At 37.5% G+C, this 17,057-nt stretch overlaps 1 protein-coding gene across 12 annotated transcripts in view; it reads left to right on the top strand.

Moving 5' to 3' along the window:
- Positions 1-17,057, top strand: part of LOC107223975 (phospholipid-transporting ATPase ID) — a 129,022-nt gene that overhangs the window by 82,104 nt on the left and 29,861 nt on the right. For 5 of the 12 annotated variants that reach the window (XM_046736012.1, XM_046736011.1, XM_046736014.1 and 2 more), the window contains 4 exons: positions 15,308-15,366; positions 15,531-15,743; positions 15,895-16,100; positions 16,253-16,408. In XM_046736012.1, coding sequence (XP_046591968.1) covers positions 15,308-15,366; positions 15,531-15,743; positions 15,895-16,100; positions 16,253-16,408 — 634 coding nt within the window. Of the gene's footprint in view, positions 1-296; positions 579-4,368; positions 4,885-10,688; positions 11,092-15,307; positions 15,367-15,530; positions 15,744-15,894; positions 16,101-16,252; positions 16,409-17,057 lie in introns of those variants that run through there. The other 7 variants (XM_046736008.1, XM_046736010.1, XM_046736005.1 and 4 more) reach the window with 4 other exon arrangements.

The following is a 17,057-nucleotide window of genomic DNA, read 5'->3' on the forward strand; positions in this document are numbered from 1 at the left end:
GGCGCCAATATCATTGCCGGAGATTTTTGAAACATTTTCATCGCCTCTCCTAACTTTCGATTCCGACGGTCCAGCCCATTCATCCTAAACCACTTGTGTGTAGAAGACCAGCGAGTTATACGCAACGCCGCGACGGCTGAGTCGTTACGCGTCAAAGCAATCCCACTCTAAATTTCGTTTTCAATTTCCCGTTCGAACGTTTCGCGGCATTCGAAAGTGGCTCGTTCTTCCGGTGGCGCCAGGCGGCGACGCCCAGAAACAAGCCACCGCGACGCCCTCGCAAGTCGGAGGTTTCCATGCGATCTCTACGTTGCGGTTCGCACCTATCGCGATGTGACGGAGCCTGACTGCTGCAGGTGATGCAACTTGTAGTGCGTTAAGTGGTCAGAGGCTTGCGGGAAGGGATACCGGCGAAATCAAGCCAGTGTTCGGAATAGATTTCAGTGAATGTGCACGGTGTCTCGAATATCGTGAGCGCGTTCCTATAAGTGAAGTGTTTGTATATCGATTGCTGTGAAAACGCCTAATGCCCGGCTAGGCAGCTGCAGTCACGGTGAATTTCCTACCGTCACCGACACGTCTGTATTTTAATTTTGACCACACACCGCAGACCTTTAACCCCTGAGGATTCGTCTTCGTCCGATGCGACTTTCACCGTACCCAGGAGTTTTGCGACCCGTTTACTTTTCGACCGTAGAACCTTTCCGTCCAACCGAAATGCCGTCACGTTTCGAGTATTTTTAGACAACTTGACCGTTTATCTTGGCCAAGGTCTCTAATAGCGTTGTTTCACTCACCGATGAATTAATTCGCCACGAATCAACCGACTTTCATTGAATCATTCTACACGATCAACTACAACGTCCAGGGATCTACTCGGTTTCACGCGTTTACTCCCCCTGCCATACGTTGACAGCAGCCCTTCCTGAACTTGTCAACATATTCTTGTTGTCGTTGTTGTTATTTAACGGTTACTTCGTGTCAAATTGATCCGTCAAAGTCAGCGGACCAAGTCTGGTTCATGAGCTGGTTTCAAGGACTCGTCGGTCACTTCCAAACAACGAATCGTTAGTTACTTGGAACGAAAATTAGGAGAAGATAGGATTGAGGGTTGCTGCATTTACACGTGTAATTGCTTGCAACCGTACTCTCACGTTTACCGAAATGGTTTGAGAAATAACAATTCGTTTCACGTACCCGTAACAGTATTATTAAGAACACCGAAAAAGGTATTTTTTATCTGATTACCCATATCTTAGATCAATTGATAAGTTACATATCGTGACCGTCTTACCGCGGCATATACCTAATACAGGCTGCAGATTTAATCTGCGATCTTTAATTGAACTTATTGACTGATATTTGAGTGGTATACTTCGGATGTATAAACATATTAATTATTGACCATGACCTAACACAGGCTGCAGATTTAATCTGCGATATTTAATTGAACTTAGTGACTGATGTTTGATCGGTATGTTTCGGATATATACGTGTATTAATTATTGACCATGAAACGAATGAATAGTTTTAGACAAGAGTAATAGTTATCGGGTAATTTTCGGAGGAACGCGTTATACGGTCCTTGTTCCTCTTCGTGCGAATTTATCCTTGTAGTGTACATTAAAAAATGACGACGAATCGCTGTTATTCGGATTATCTCGTGACCAGCTGATTCACGTTGGCCCAGCTATGTACTCGTCACGAGTATTCGGGAAGTGGATTCCGCGTGTAAAATATGAGGTTTGACAGTCAAATGTAAAATAAGCGGACGCTTTAGTCAGTTTTTACCGACCGAGCAAAACTTCACTTATTTTCGTTGTCGTCAGTTATTATGATCTGTGGAGTCCACGCATCACTGACGTAAAAAATAAACAAGAATACATTTCATGGCATTATTATTGCGTACTATGAAAATTATCGTACGACATTGAGTGTAGAATTACACTAGATACTAAAAATTTTTACGGTCAACGATGCATAGCCTCTAATACTAGACAAACTAAATGAGACAAGTCGATAAATACCGACTATTGTACAGCATCCTCGGCCGATCGCATTATTTTTACTTATTATTTTTTTGGGGCGTCACCTGCATTGTCAAACAGAAACGTTTCGTACTAATCTCAGGCGGGTGAAAACAAATATGGTAATGTAACGCCGTGACAAATCAGGCGTGCTGCTGACGCGAACCGCTTCTTTCACTGAGGATGTGGTACAAGCTTTGTATTCGTCGTTGTTTGTAACGTTTCTCGCCATCGATTTTACGCTAAATTATGCGTTCGAAATTTGCAGGTTAGGGAATTCTCACGGCCGACAGTCGACTGGGAGCGTAATATACACACGCCATTGTACACCGTGAGCGAGAAATGTCGTACCGACGGCTTTATACCGGGTGTAAAAACTCTTCTGCCACGGTACAGACACCGGTGCGAATCAATATTTTTGTACCGAAGTGTTCCTTCCTTACGGAGACCTTCTTACTGACGATAAGACGACCGCGTGGCTACGTCAAAATTATTGTGCGGGACGGTAATCTTGACATTCAATGAATAGGTGGTTCATCTGCGAATGACCTTCATGGGTCGACCTACGAACTTCCCGCTCGCAGGAAACCTTATTAAATAAAAAAAAATTTTGTCCTTTATTTCAATTATTGAGTAATTGGGAAACTACTGGACCGATCAAATCCGAAATCTAGTCATTTCTATGTTAAGAGAGTTGAGCCGATTAAAATCTGTTGATTCATTATCGAGGTATCGTTGGATAAAAATTCATAATACACACATCCAACGTCCATTCGGACGTGCGGAAAAAGCAGTAACTTTTTTGAATTAATTTTAAATGGATGGTTTTCAGGGGTAGTAAATGCACTTTGCATGTATATTCTGTAATTTTTATGGCAATGTAACCATTTTCTACCGTCTGGTTGTGTATTCGTCGTAAACCGAAGAAAGTTTTTTTTCCCTAGATTCTTTTACGATAAAGTTGCAAATTTCAACCTCGTCATTGAAAACTATAGAGGGTAATTCTATGGATTTTAAAACGTCGAGACCTGCAGTGAAATCTTTTTGTGTCTGGGATGATCATAATAACTTTACTCATTCAGGATGAATATCTAACGATTGAATGGTCCGTCGTCTGCTAGAATGTAATGCGCATGCGCTAAAATTCAAGCGCAGTTGTTTGCCAGGCTGACCAACCGTCGTGAACGTAACCTCAAAAATTTTGACATTTGTCGCTGGCAGATGTGTTGAACACCGACAGTTGTTAAAATTTTTGAGGTTACGTACATCGCGACGACTGTTGTCTAAATTTATGACGATTGGTCGACCTGTTAAACAACTGCTTGAATCGTAGCATAAACATGCGTATTAAATTTCAGCAGAAGTCGAACCATTCAGTTGTTAGAAATTCACCCTGTATGTATACTCCTTTATTCTTTGAGAATAGAGGAGCGAAAAGTTTGCTTCGCCAAACGATTTTTCAACTTCAAGTCCGAATGCATTTCCAGTTAATTATTGATTATTTTTATAAATTATTGTCCAACTCTTTGAATCAGGAGTTTTCGATGAAGGTTCCCAACGCAAATGATGTTTCGCTGTATCACGATGATGATGGTAACAAACAATGACATCTTACTCCGTCGGTAAAGACTGACTATAGCATCCTCTTAACCACAATTTTCCATTCAGCGAAATGCCGAAACAGGGGTCTTTTAATTCTCACCCAGAAGTTTGTCGCAAGAATTTTGTTGAAACTGGCTTCTCCTATTGCGCCACGTGATCGCGTTGTCAGTCAACTGGATTCCACTTCGTGCTGAAGGAAATAAATAAAATATAAATCTCAGGAGGGCTGCTCTCAATTTTTTATAGAGATGATTTAGGTCAACGTCGGATTATATAACCTTTGATTACTCGTATGGTACATAAATAATAGAAAACCAACTCATGTCTGCAATGTAAACGTTGCTCTGCGCTATCACACTGTATGCTAAAATTATTCCTGGATCGTGGTGAAATTTGCGAAGATTATGAAATAGGAGGATTGCAATATCGAATTCCTAAAACTGCAGAAATCGATTCTGTATTTTGATTTTCCATACTTTACACGTTTTAACGTTTTCATAAAGTGAACTCTCGCGTTTTTGAACATCCGATATTGTAATCCTTATATTTTAAGACCAATTTTTTTTATTTTTACCCCCAAACTATATTTTTTTATACATTAATATTGTAGACATGGGAAACACCTCGTTTCGTAAAACTGCCGTTCAGTTTCGTTTGAACACATCTCTTCTTACTGTCTCAAACCAGCTATAACAGGTTTTATTTTAATGGTTGTAATCATGTGAATTTGAAATTACAGATGTAAATTTGCCGATGACAGATTTGAATTGAAACTTTAGAGAACTCTATTCTGAATCAGTACAATCGTATGAAAATGACTCGGTTCGCATGCGCTGGTAAAGGCTGTTAATTTCAATTTAAACATGTCTACGCGTAGGATGAACGATGCAGAGTGAAACGACGATCGTATATTTGGGCGAAGCTGTAACCTGGGCCCATCGTTATAACGGCAACGTCAGAGCATAATAATAACTCAAGTAAAATAAATCAAGTAAAAATAAACTGTGCCGGAATCATGGATTTTACCAGACACCATTCCTCATCGATAACGCGAAAACCGGTCGACTGAGATGAATCCGTTATCGCGTGTGCAATGATCTCTCATCAGAGAACTCACCGGAGACTATGTAATGCCGGGTTGAACCCCGTCTTCACGGGTAGAGTGCTGCGCGGAAGAGGTTGGCTCTGAAGAAAACGGTAGCTTAGGGTAGCGATGAGTGGAGAGACTGATACCTTGGAACTCGAGGTTTTCGAGGTTGGTACAAAATGACACCGAGTCAAGATTGATGACTGCATTGTCAAGACCATGCGACCTTTTGCTTCCCCCTCGATAGGCTGCTTCAAACTAAGGAAATTCCTATCATTTTTCCACCAAACGCTGATATTTCTGGCTGGACCGTAAAAAACGGGGTATCTTTGAAAATTGAAACCTCGGTTCAGATTGTCTCTGAGGTAATTTCGACCTTGATCGAACGAGGCGTGTTCGAAAGATGCACTTGTTTCCAGTACCGAGAATTGTCACAACGTTGAAAGGAAATCCATGTGGTTTTTCTGTTCGTCCGGTAATTTACTGGATTGTTTATTATGCGTGGTGTCATACAATCGTTTTTGAATGACATCACATCTGTAATAGACTTTTCAGTCAACTTTTGCAGAACGATACTGAAAAATCATTCTGCTTCGATCGGTTGTAACATTAACGTTTTTGGGGTCACATCATGGACAAAAGTTCCCTTTGAATTCATCCCCGACACTTTTCTCCTCGCCGAACGTTGGTTAGGGTGAAAGAATGGCGTATAAATTTTATGTTCCGCCTGAGTGGTAAATTAAGACGGTTGATTTGCCAGCAATCGATACTTGTTATAAATTTTATTGTGAGATATTCGTAAATCAAGTACTTGTCGAATTACTGTATTTGTAAACTAGAAAAATAGACACAAAAATCGAACATACTGGAATTATCAGTAGAAGTTTAGATATCGATGCTTCATTCCAAATCGGTTCAAAATTGTTCAACATGTAGCGTTATAATAGATTCGTCTGATTTGCACTCTACAATGGCTCGTTTTTTATTGAAAAGAATATTTTGCTCAAAGTCACTGGAACGTATTTTCCATTTTTTAAGTTGTCAATATAATATTGCCACTTGTTGATCATAATCTATATCGCTGCAATGTTGTAAAATTAAATATTCAACGATGCTATAACATGATGAAAAACAGGGTTTCTGTAAATTTCTAGAAAATAATCTTCCGAATAAAGCAAGCTATCGGAGTGTCAGTCAGACAAATTTAATAGCTTTTTAATTACTTCAAAGCGATTTAAAATGATGCATCGTTTTATAAGCTCTGTTTACATTTCCAGTATCTCCTGTTTTTGAATTCTCAAATATATCAACAGCTTTATACGATTGCAATAATTTGACAAATAATTAATTTACAACTATCTCGTAATAAAATTAGTGTAAGGTACCGATTTTTGTCACTGACTAGTTATAGAGAGACTTGTTCGATATTAGATTAAATATATAACAATAATAGTACTGATATTGTCAAGTAGAGTAATATACACAACCAAAGTCTTCCGTTATCCTGAGCTTTCGAGATATCGCTTGCTGAATCTTCTATTCCCAACTAATGTGTTTCTATATTAAGAATTCTGCAGTTCCTAGTGGTTTGTTCAATCAAAGAAGTATCTATTTCTAATTTTCTTGTGGTATAACCTGGATCTATGGATATCGTAAGTTTCCAGGTCCAAAATAAGGATGTATAAATATTACTTTCTTAACTATCGAGACTTGAAATCTAGTCTTTAAAAACTGTTTCAAAAGTTAGCCCTGCGACAAAAATGTCGGCGAAACTTACCGTCAGAGTGAAACGTAATTTTGGATACCATGTGCAATAGCTGATTCCTGTGGGGTACAATAATATATTTTAGCAGCAATCAAACTGTGATATAGTGCGAGGAGATTCATGATTTCGGTCCGTTTTATATTACAAGCATAATTGTCATGACCTTAAAAATTTTATCGTTTATTTACTAATTTCTCTCAGCGTGGAAGAGCAGCAATAAAAGGGAAACGGGATCGGATTGTGAAGATATGTTGTGAGCTGTCGACGAACACGCGCTATAATTAAAAAAAAGTTAGACATTCGAATATTAAAGGCATGAGAGTCCCTTGAGGATGTATGGGACGAACGGTCAGCTCAAAATTGTGTAGAAACAAACATGGCTAGACAAAGGTTTAAGAAATTTAACCGAAGCTCGTCAAGTTAAACACAATCGAAAAATTTTATGATATAGAAAAAAAATATTCAATACCGAATTTAAAATGTAAACATTTTATTTTTACCGTAAATCCATATCGATATGGATACATTTCATTTTGATGAACTAATCGCTTGATTTATTCACACATAAATACACCGCGCATCGTAAACTCAGTCAACATATGGAGAATTCATTAACGAATGAAATGATCTAATCAAAATTCGACAAGCGACATAAATTTTTCAGTGAATAATTATCAAATAATTTTATGTTTCTCCGATGTTATTAACGTAATGAAGCATTTCAATTTAAAGTTCAGATATTAAAAATTATTTTTCACGTAACGGGGATTTTTATTTAGTTATAATTATATCTAAATAGATATATGTTGATCAGTTTGATTGGCACTTTGTACATTTTTGTTCTATCACGGTTTTGTTTCACTGCTTTTTCGACCTCACCCCAAGTCTTATACATCCTTAACACCGCGATAATGGTCAAGGGATTAATTCCCAGAAAATTGAGTTCTGGACTAGCTTGAATTAGTTGTGATATTCAGTAGGTCAGTATTTAGTTACGTCGGGTCAAGTAAAGTTGAAACTTGACGTTCTTCAGAAAACTTTTTTGCATCAAACTTTGTCTCATAAAAATTTGAATTCATTCCACAGCTGTTGTCGTAGTAAAGAAAATGAAATTTGTCTGACAATTTGCAATCTTGAAGACACCCGAGATTTGTTTGTATCCGCGAATCTTATTTCTGAAAATGCTGAACTTCGCGAAGTTCTGTGAAGCGAAGCACGTAATCATTGGCTAATTGTTTATCCGCATCGTTATCATTTTATCACTTATGTATAGTTATACCAAAGCCACTACGAACTGCACAAACCTGTTACTCAGAAAATACTCCAAATCTTGCATGCTTTACTAGAAACGAATACGTCGTCTTTAAATTGGGTCACTGGATCGTTTTGTTGCGTATCATTGTTGCGTATCTCATCCGAAACGAATACATTTTTCTAAATCAACGAACTGCAAAAGTATAGTCTCAACTTCCATGAGGCTGCAAAGTTCTTAGCGTAGATGCAACGATGCAATTTATTCGAAAAATTCGATACTTCGTAACTGGGGGTCATTTGAAATTTAGCAAAAAATAAAATCGCCGTAAAGGAGGAGGTACATAGTTTTTAATATTTTTCAAAATTATTCCAATGTCACGAAATTAGGATTTTTTTTTCTCAAGTCTCGTTACATCAACGTTAGAAGCAATTCAGCGGAGAGGCCTCCAGTTTCATCTCTTTTTGACTTCTCAAACCTTCACGGGTTATACGATGAAAATTGTGCGATATTGCTCATTGACCAGCTTTTGTAAATACGTAATTAATATTCTGCCAAAGATCAAAGCGACCTGAAAATATTGCAGCAGTTTTCAAAATTTACGTCGATGTCGAAATTACAACCACGATTCTAAAACTATACCTACTCTTGAACATTTTTTATGATCTCTATAATTCCAAGTCAAAGTTCAATTTCACTTAAAATTGTTCAAAAAATATTATCCTTAACTTAATGGAGTCGGTTTATGTTCACGTGGTCATTAAAAAAGCACAAATTTAATTGTCGCAGCGTTGTACCTAATTTATCGAAGCAATATAATCGTTGGCATACACGGTTGAGAAATGTATTTCTGAATATATCGTAAATTTATAAAGTTCTGTAACAATTCTCTTACTTAATTTCGATAATTTGAACGTCGATTTTCACACTTTTTATATTTCACTTCCCTGTGGTATTTTAAAACTGTCAATTACGAAACTTGACCCAAAATACTTGAAGCGCATCGCGAAACTGTTTTGTTAACCGGAAAGACGCTTTAGTATTAATAATCGGATCTTTTCATAGTTCTGATAATAATCGTGCCAAAAAAGAATCGGCAGAATTAAGCAACGGCCCAATCAAATGCGATGCAGTATTTTTAACCGCTGCGATTTCCCCCAATGTTGTACTAATTTTTATCGGAAATAAGCAGCTTTCGTAACACAATCGTAACGATAAGTTTGCGAAATGTTTACTATCGGCATAGAAAAATTTAAGCAGCAATAGAGAGGGGAGAGGAGGTTGTAGGTATATAATTAATTATTGGGGCTTTGATTGAAGTAGAGAAATCGTAGCCGGATTTCCGCAAGCTCGGGTACAATATCCTCAACATTTTGAGCAGCGTTTGCATATATTTTGACGTATCAAAGGCATGACATGCTATTCCAAAATATAAAATTTATTTTCTCCGAAATCAGGTTGGCAACACATCACACGCTTAGTATTACTGAATTAAAAAACGGGCAAATACACCAAGGATTTGACGATTCGCACCTACGATATATGGAATTATTTATAGTTTAAAGCACATTTTCGGTTAAGGCTGAAATGCATTTAAGCACTCCTGATGTTGAAAGTATTTTTTATTGCTACGTGGAGATGATCCTAAGTATTTCTTCCATACCCTTGCACTTACAATTATCGAATTGTTAATGTTTTTCCACGAAATGAAAATCATAGAAAAATGTTTTAATTTAAACCTCCTTCATAGAGAATCAATTTTTAGTTGTTTGAAATAACTTTAATGGCAGCAAGTAGTTATACGAAGATGTTAAGCTTCATATCTTTTCTATTTTGGGAATCTGGCTTTTATCACCAATATCGAAATTTATGTTTTTAAAACACAACGTGCAGAAGATAAATCTTAAATGTGTAATCTGCATAATATATTACGTTCACGAAAAAATATTCATTACTATTATCTTAACTTCGATAATTCAAAGTCAAAGCGAATAACAGAAACGCTTTGCATAACCTTGCAATCACCAACATTAGAAGTACATTTGTAAGAGAAATTTTGTTTTCACCGTAAAGATTATCTGAGCTACAAAGAATTTCAATTACTTCTAATTCTCGCGTAAGGTTCGAATCGCCAATTTTTTAATTAACATTGAACGAAATATAGAATCGCCAACCTGATTTCGGAAGAAATAAATCGATACTTGTGATCTCGTCTTTTCTGGTCAAAATTTAAGATCGCGTCTTTTTTAGTAACATTTTGAGATCAAGTTTTTTGATATCGTATTACAATGTAGTATAATATGCCTGTGATACGTTCACGTGTGACGGTCGAGGGATTGACCACACTTGACGTCCAGTGTTGAACCACTCATGAAATCGTCTTACATCCTGTAAAATTTTGCAAAATTATCTGATATCGTTGAAATCTTTGAAATGATATGATATTCATAAAATCCGTCGGAATCGCTGAAGTATTATTGAAATCATGAGCTAAAAATATCTGAAATCTCTGAAATCATTTGAAATCCTTCAAAATTCTTTGGAATCCGGTGAAATTTTTGTGACGTGTTATCGAATCCTATAAAATTTTCTTCATATCCAGCGATATCGTCTGAAATCTATCAAATACTACGAAACCATTTAAAATTCCATATCTTTTGAAATCCCGTGAAATGTTGTAGAATCACTCGAAACATCTGAAATCGTACGAGATCACGTAAATTACTTGCAAATCGTTGTAGTATCGAAATTTGGTGCGGATACAAAGTGCCGATTGGCTCAGTCCCTCCTCGTTGACGGGTGTACACCAGGGTATGAAACCGCGGTTATAATGTTCCGAAAGCATCCTTTCAACCTAGACAACGTCGGGCATCTCGGCCAGCCGACGAGGCCAGTTATCACATCGTTCCACGAATCGCATTATTCTTTGTGTCGTTCTTGCTTCCCTCGCCGAAGGTGAGGGATGTCAGTGTCGGTGACTGCGGTGACGCGAAAACGGGCAACGACGTCGGGACGCCGGATCCTGACGATGAACGGGGCTGCGAACGGAGGAAGAAGAGGAAACGGCGACGAACGAAGGGTAAACAGCAGACGCCGACGCCCCACATTATAGTGAATCTCCCCTCGTCGTCCGACGAGGTCGAACCAGCCGGTGAATGTTCAAAGAGAGATAGCTCGAGCAGTCTGGGAGGCACGAAGCACACATCCTTAAGAGAGTCTCTCCTTACTGTTCTCGGGAAGCTCGCCGTGTGGAGAGGAACGGCCAGGTATCGCCAAACGCCAACGTCTTCCACGGTGCCTCCGAATACGCCGCCTGCCACCGAGTGCATCGGCCGAAGTTCCGCATTTTTTTCCAGCGGTGAGTCAGTCAGCCGTTGAGGGGGTGCCCTGGTCGATTTCGACGTTGACGCGTACGTCTCGTAAATATCGAAGCCTTCACCGCCCCGTTATGGACATTGCACTGAGAAAAATTTCAGGTTACAGTGATTAGAAAAATTCGGTTGAACAGATGTCGGTAAAAAAAACTGTTTCAATATCGTTGGAATTAACCAATTATTATTTTACACCCAGAACTATAGTTTTCTATCGTGGTAAAAATTGAAAATAGTTAAGGACTGAGCGGTAACCGGAACGAAAAATTTCTCTCAGTGTACGTACAATTTCATTCGACGTAGAAATAAAGAAATGGCAGGAATTCTACAAAATCGCAACAGTAAATGCCGTTTGCATGCATGTAGAATGGGGTGGTCGAGTCCTTTTTCGTCTTTGAGATACGTGAACTTTGGTATTTAAAGACATATATACGTCATCGTCGAAATCGACCAGGGCACCACCTTAACAATCAGGAACAGTCGATAACCGGTTGTCGGAAAACACACACCGTATGATTCGCGCTCTATATGTGCAACTTCCGCTTTACCACATCCGTTATACTTTGTACAGTAAACATGACGACGACCCTCTTTAGTTATCAATACCTAGTGCAGGCCAAGGTTGGGAATTGTCAAAGTTCAGACAGACCAATACACCGAACGGTCAATGCACAAAATAGGCTTAAGATTCTGCATGGTCTGAACTCCGAACGTTGCCAACCTCCACATATTCGATGAACGCTTGAGCACATGTCACCTGAAGGCTAATGTATCGTTCGTTGTTTTAAACATTCGGAATTTCGATTGACACCGGCGTTTTTCCTCATACGACATTTGTGTGATTAGTCTTTCTTTTTTGCACTGTCTGTTTTGCGAAAGATGCGCAATTCCTTCAAATATTGCCAATCTTTGACCAGAATAAACCAAACGCCTCAAGAATTTCTGCTGGGTCGTAATCAAGAACATGTAAGATCCTATATATGTATGCAAGAAACCACGCCGTACCTTTATTCCATACAGATAAGCTTCATTGAATGATTGTGGATTGGATGAAGTTGATGGTGAATGAAAGAGCGATACAAGCGACAGAATCAAACAGTAAAACAAAAATTCGGAACCATGTACAGTAGGGTGTTCGACAATTGAAAAATTTTCAATTTTTCTACGGGTGCATCCAATAAGTGCTTGCTTTTCGTCTAACGAGAAGTCTCTAAAAAACTGAGCGTTATAGCACTAGTTTTAGGATGTGCGAAAACGATTTTTCTAGAAAAGCGAAAACTCGATCTTTGCACCCCTTTAACGCGTCTTATCTCTTTTATGTATTACAAAAAAATGCATCATGGCCCAAGATTATCGAAAGCGCATTACAGAGAATTTCCTAAACACAAGGGTCGCAAAAAATATTTACATTTGTATTTTTATAGTATTATCTATTTTATATTTTACAAAAAAATGTATTATGGCACATTCTGTATGCGCTTTCGATAATCTTGGGCCATGATGCATTTTTTTGTAATACATAGAAGAGACGATACGTGTTAAAGGTGTGCTCGCATCGATTTTTCACTTTTGTAGAAAAATCGTTTCACGCACCCTAGAACTAATGCTACAATGCTCATTTTTTTTATGCTTCTTTTTAGACCAGAAGCAAGCATTTTTTGCACGCACCCGTCGGAAAATCGAACATTTTTTGAATGCGAAGCACCCTGATGTACAGCTAAAGAACTTTCATGGTATTACTTAAATTAAATGTCACATAGCCTGTAATTATAATTATGTAGATATTAATTATAATGATACGCTCCGTGCTTTGGTGTATTATAGCGGAGCAATATAATTTTCCGATATCCATTTCCACGAATCTAACAACGCTACGTGGCCCTTGAGTGTCCTTCCTGCATATTTCATGACACTGTCTTTGTTATAAGAAGTGCCTCTAAGTCAGTGCCACGAAAGCTTTCCTTTGCCCATGTTATTTATTCAATCCTTTACTATGTATACTGATACTGACTGAACGACAATGCTCTGAAATTACGTATAAGTTACAGCTAATACTTTCAATTTTTTTGTATATATTCCTTCACAGCCAATATTTATTCCCGCGCGTATGTTCACTATTTATTATCTCGTGGGTGCTGTAATAAACCGAAATATTAAATGCACCGAAACTTGAGTTATACGATTTTCAAAGCGATTTGGCAATATTGACGTATAAGTGAGAATAACGTTAAAGTGAAACACCTAAATAGTTCAAACCTTCACGATTGGAAGGTGAAAATGTTCTGATTTACAGTGGGTATCATCTTGTCGATTCAACGATCGCTAGCGAAATGGACAAATATTATTTATTAGAGCATTGCACCGTAGCGCGCGCTAAGTTAACCCTTTGAGGACACACGGGGTCATTCTGACCCATACCTTTACCTTATAAATTAATAATTCTTCAAACATTTTTCTTTTCCTAGTTTAAAAAAAATTTTATCTATGAGTGACTAAAAATGGGACTAGGTCATTTTGACCCAGAGTATTCTCTATGACCGAAAAAATAGGCCTGTTCTCGAAGGGTGAATACGTAGTGTTTAAGTGCAAAAAAACGTATAAACGAGAAACGTTGAAATAAAAAATTTTCACATGGCTTATAGACAAAAATTTTCAGGATCAAAAAAATTTAACGTATAAATGAGAAAAACGTTAAAATGCGAAACGTATAACTGAGGTTTCACTGTAATCAACTTGTCTTCTTTTTTCTTATTTTTTATTTTTGAGGGCTAAAACGTGCTTCCTATGCGACTTTAGAATTTTTTCTTCATCCGACGTTTTCTTCGGTGGTTAATGTATAAGACACTCCTTTTACTAAAGATCTTGCTTGAAAAATGTATATTATTTCTGCCGAAAACAAATTTAACAATCATCCCGTGTCTCGGTTAAAAAAGCCTCAATTCAAAAATGCAGGATATTATAATGTAGGCAATGTGTATAGGGCAAGTAAGATGATATTTAATAGAAATAAAAGTCGCAGGTTTTGCGTGCGCTGTATGAGTTGTAACTTTAAAGAGTCTTTAATATAATCTCAACATGACAAGTTTAAAACGAATACGATGAGACAATCAATGCAAAGATATTTTCAGGAATGTTTTTTATGCATTCAATACGGCGAAAGCACTCTTGCCGATTGAAATGCAACAGCAACGAAATGTGAAAATACCTCATTCCGTGAAACTTTGTGTTGAAAAATATGACGCATCCTTTGATTAAGGATTGAGGACGATCAGTGTGGGTCAAAATTGGACCTTGACGTATCTGATTTTGATTAAAGTATCAGGAAATGAGCTAATACACCGCCATCGTAGCTTGTGTAAAGAAATGAAACTATTTTCCGAAACAGCCTTGCCAGCCAAAAATTCGATTTTTGCTGCCATATTTCTAGACTGGAACGAGCTGTAGGATTTATTGATTTGTATCGTTTTGAACTGATGACTTAGGCTCACGAGAATTTGAGATGATAAAGTTCTTTGAACAACTCTGCATTTCACTCAAATTTCAAAACTTCAAACCTAAAGCGTAAGAATTATATTATATAAGTGTTTGAGAGGTAGTTGCAACAAAATATCGGAATACGATAATTGAATAACAAATTGTTTATACGATACAATAGAAACTAACTTCAGGCACTGTTTAAAGTTTACTGTCCAGGCTTTGAGAAATTCCAAACTTACCGTTAGACCCGACGTAATAAATTCTCGTGGATGACTGACCACGAATAACAGAGAATTTCTCAATAAAATCGAATTTCATTCAGCGTATAGTTCAATAAATTGAGCAGACAATGGTAGAATTGAATTGCAATTTTCTTGTTCACATCTTTCAATCGTATGAAAATTGTAGAGGTTACTGTTCAGATTTCATAATTCAATAAAATAGAAATTGTCGTATATTCCACAATTTTTAAAGAATCTGTGAAAAACTAAACAAATTTATAGAATAGATGCTTATGCAATAAAAACTGACGAATTTCATATCTTATTTACATTTTTTATCCCTATACTAAGTACAATGTACATGCGGACAATTAAATGCACGATAAAAGGATTGATCTTGATCTAATTGGAATTGAAATGAAAACGACAGGTTTGAGATGTACTGTGATTTTCCAACTGTATAATGTGCTTACCGGTATCTAAGTTGCGTTTCTCAATGTTTCAGAGACGGAGAGGCGAATTCGCGCGAACAATCGGGAGTACAACTCACAATTCCACTACGCGGTAAGAATTTACCGAATTCCCTACAAATATTCATTTCCTGAAAATTTCGATCGTAGTATCGGAGTATTGGAGTACTAGAGTTCAACTCTAAAATCAATGTACCCGAAATTTCGATCCATCGAGCTTGATCTTCAGAAAAATAATCGCAACTTTATTTTCGACAGAACAACTACATTAAGACGTCCAAGTATTCGGTTCTGACATTTCTCCCGCTGAATCTATTAGAGCAGTTCCAGCGACTAGCTAATTTTTACTTCCTGTGCTTGCTGGTGCTTCAAGTGATTCCTGCTATATCTTCACTTACCCCTATCACCACAGCCATACCATTGATTGGAGTGCTTATGCTCACCGCTGTGAAGGATGCCTACGATGACTTTGTGAGTATTAATTTATACATTGTATAAGAAAAAAGTGTTAAATATGGAATAGGATCTAGTTCGCACGAAAGGTTTCCTGCCTTCTCAAAATAATATCATCTGTAATGTATCCTGAACGCTTAATGAATCGTTACGGTTTATTCTCTCGCAGCAACGTCATACTAGTGATTCACAAGTCAATAACAGGCGGTCACAAGCTTTGAGGGACAGAAGCTTACGAGAAGAGAAATGGGCCCAGGTCCAGGTCGGGGACGTAATTAGGATGGAAAACGATCAATTTGTTGCTGCAGATGTCCTACTGCTATCGACCAGTGAACCAAACGGCCTGTGTTACATAGAGACTGCAGAATTAGATGGGTTAGTTGCGTAAATGTTCAACTTTTGAGTAACTAAGTTATTGGCCGGTCAAGCGTTTGCACACAGTTTGATGATTATAAGTAGTAAAATGTATTTCGGTTAACGTTTTTCGTTGAAACACTGTTTTATTACTTCCGATATCGTTTGCCTAGAGAAACAAACCTGAAGTGCCGGCAGTGCTTAATAGAAACTGCTGAAATGATGGACAACAACGACTTAATTGGCCAGTTTGATGGTGAGATTGTATGCGAAACTCCGAACAATCTGCTGAATAAGTTTGAGGGCACCCTTCTGTGGCGAGGAAAAAGGTATGGTGATTGGATTTTTTTAACCGAGATGTCTACTTTCAAAACTAAAAAATTGCCATACTTGAATCCATCGCAGATCAAATCAAAGATGCAAACCGTTTCTGACATTTGTGACAATCTAATTGTAATCAAAATACATGATAAGCTAATTTAGTCCTAGAGTTCTGATAAACTTCGATAGAATATTCTCTTTGGAAGAAATCAAGTGAATGAATTGAAAAACAAACGCTGCTAAATCACACATGACTATTTTTTCTTTTATTATTATTCTTTATTTGTCAAGACACACCGCTTAAAGGACACCATGCAGGATGAAATCATATTAGGGACAAACACATTGGTGCAGGCCAAATTTTCGAATGATCAAAGTTGAGACAGACCATTACATGGATTGATCAGCATTTCGAATAGGGAGAAATTCCATTTTTTAAAACAATCGTTACATCATCTGCATTCGATACGATCTTGACCCTAAAAAAGCATTTTATAGAAAATTAAATTCTCCACAAAAGTATCGTTTGAAATTTTTTACCTAAGCCAATAGTTTAGCGTCTAAGGGCGCTTAAAGATAATCTTTAACACAATATTAACTCTTGAGGTTTATAACTTTCAAATCGTTTGAGTTGCCAGTTTTGCTAAATAGACACTT

This window comes from Neodiprion lecontei, chromosome 3 (assembly GCF_021901455.1).
Source record: "Neodiprion lecontei isolate iyNeoLeco1 chromosome 3, iyNeoLeco1.1, whole genome shotgun sequence".
Lineage (NCBI taxonomy): Eukaryota > Metazoa > Arthropoda > Insecta > Hymenoptera > Diprionidae > Neodiprion > Neodiprion lecontei.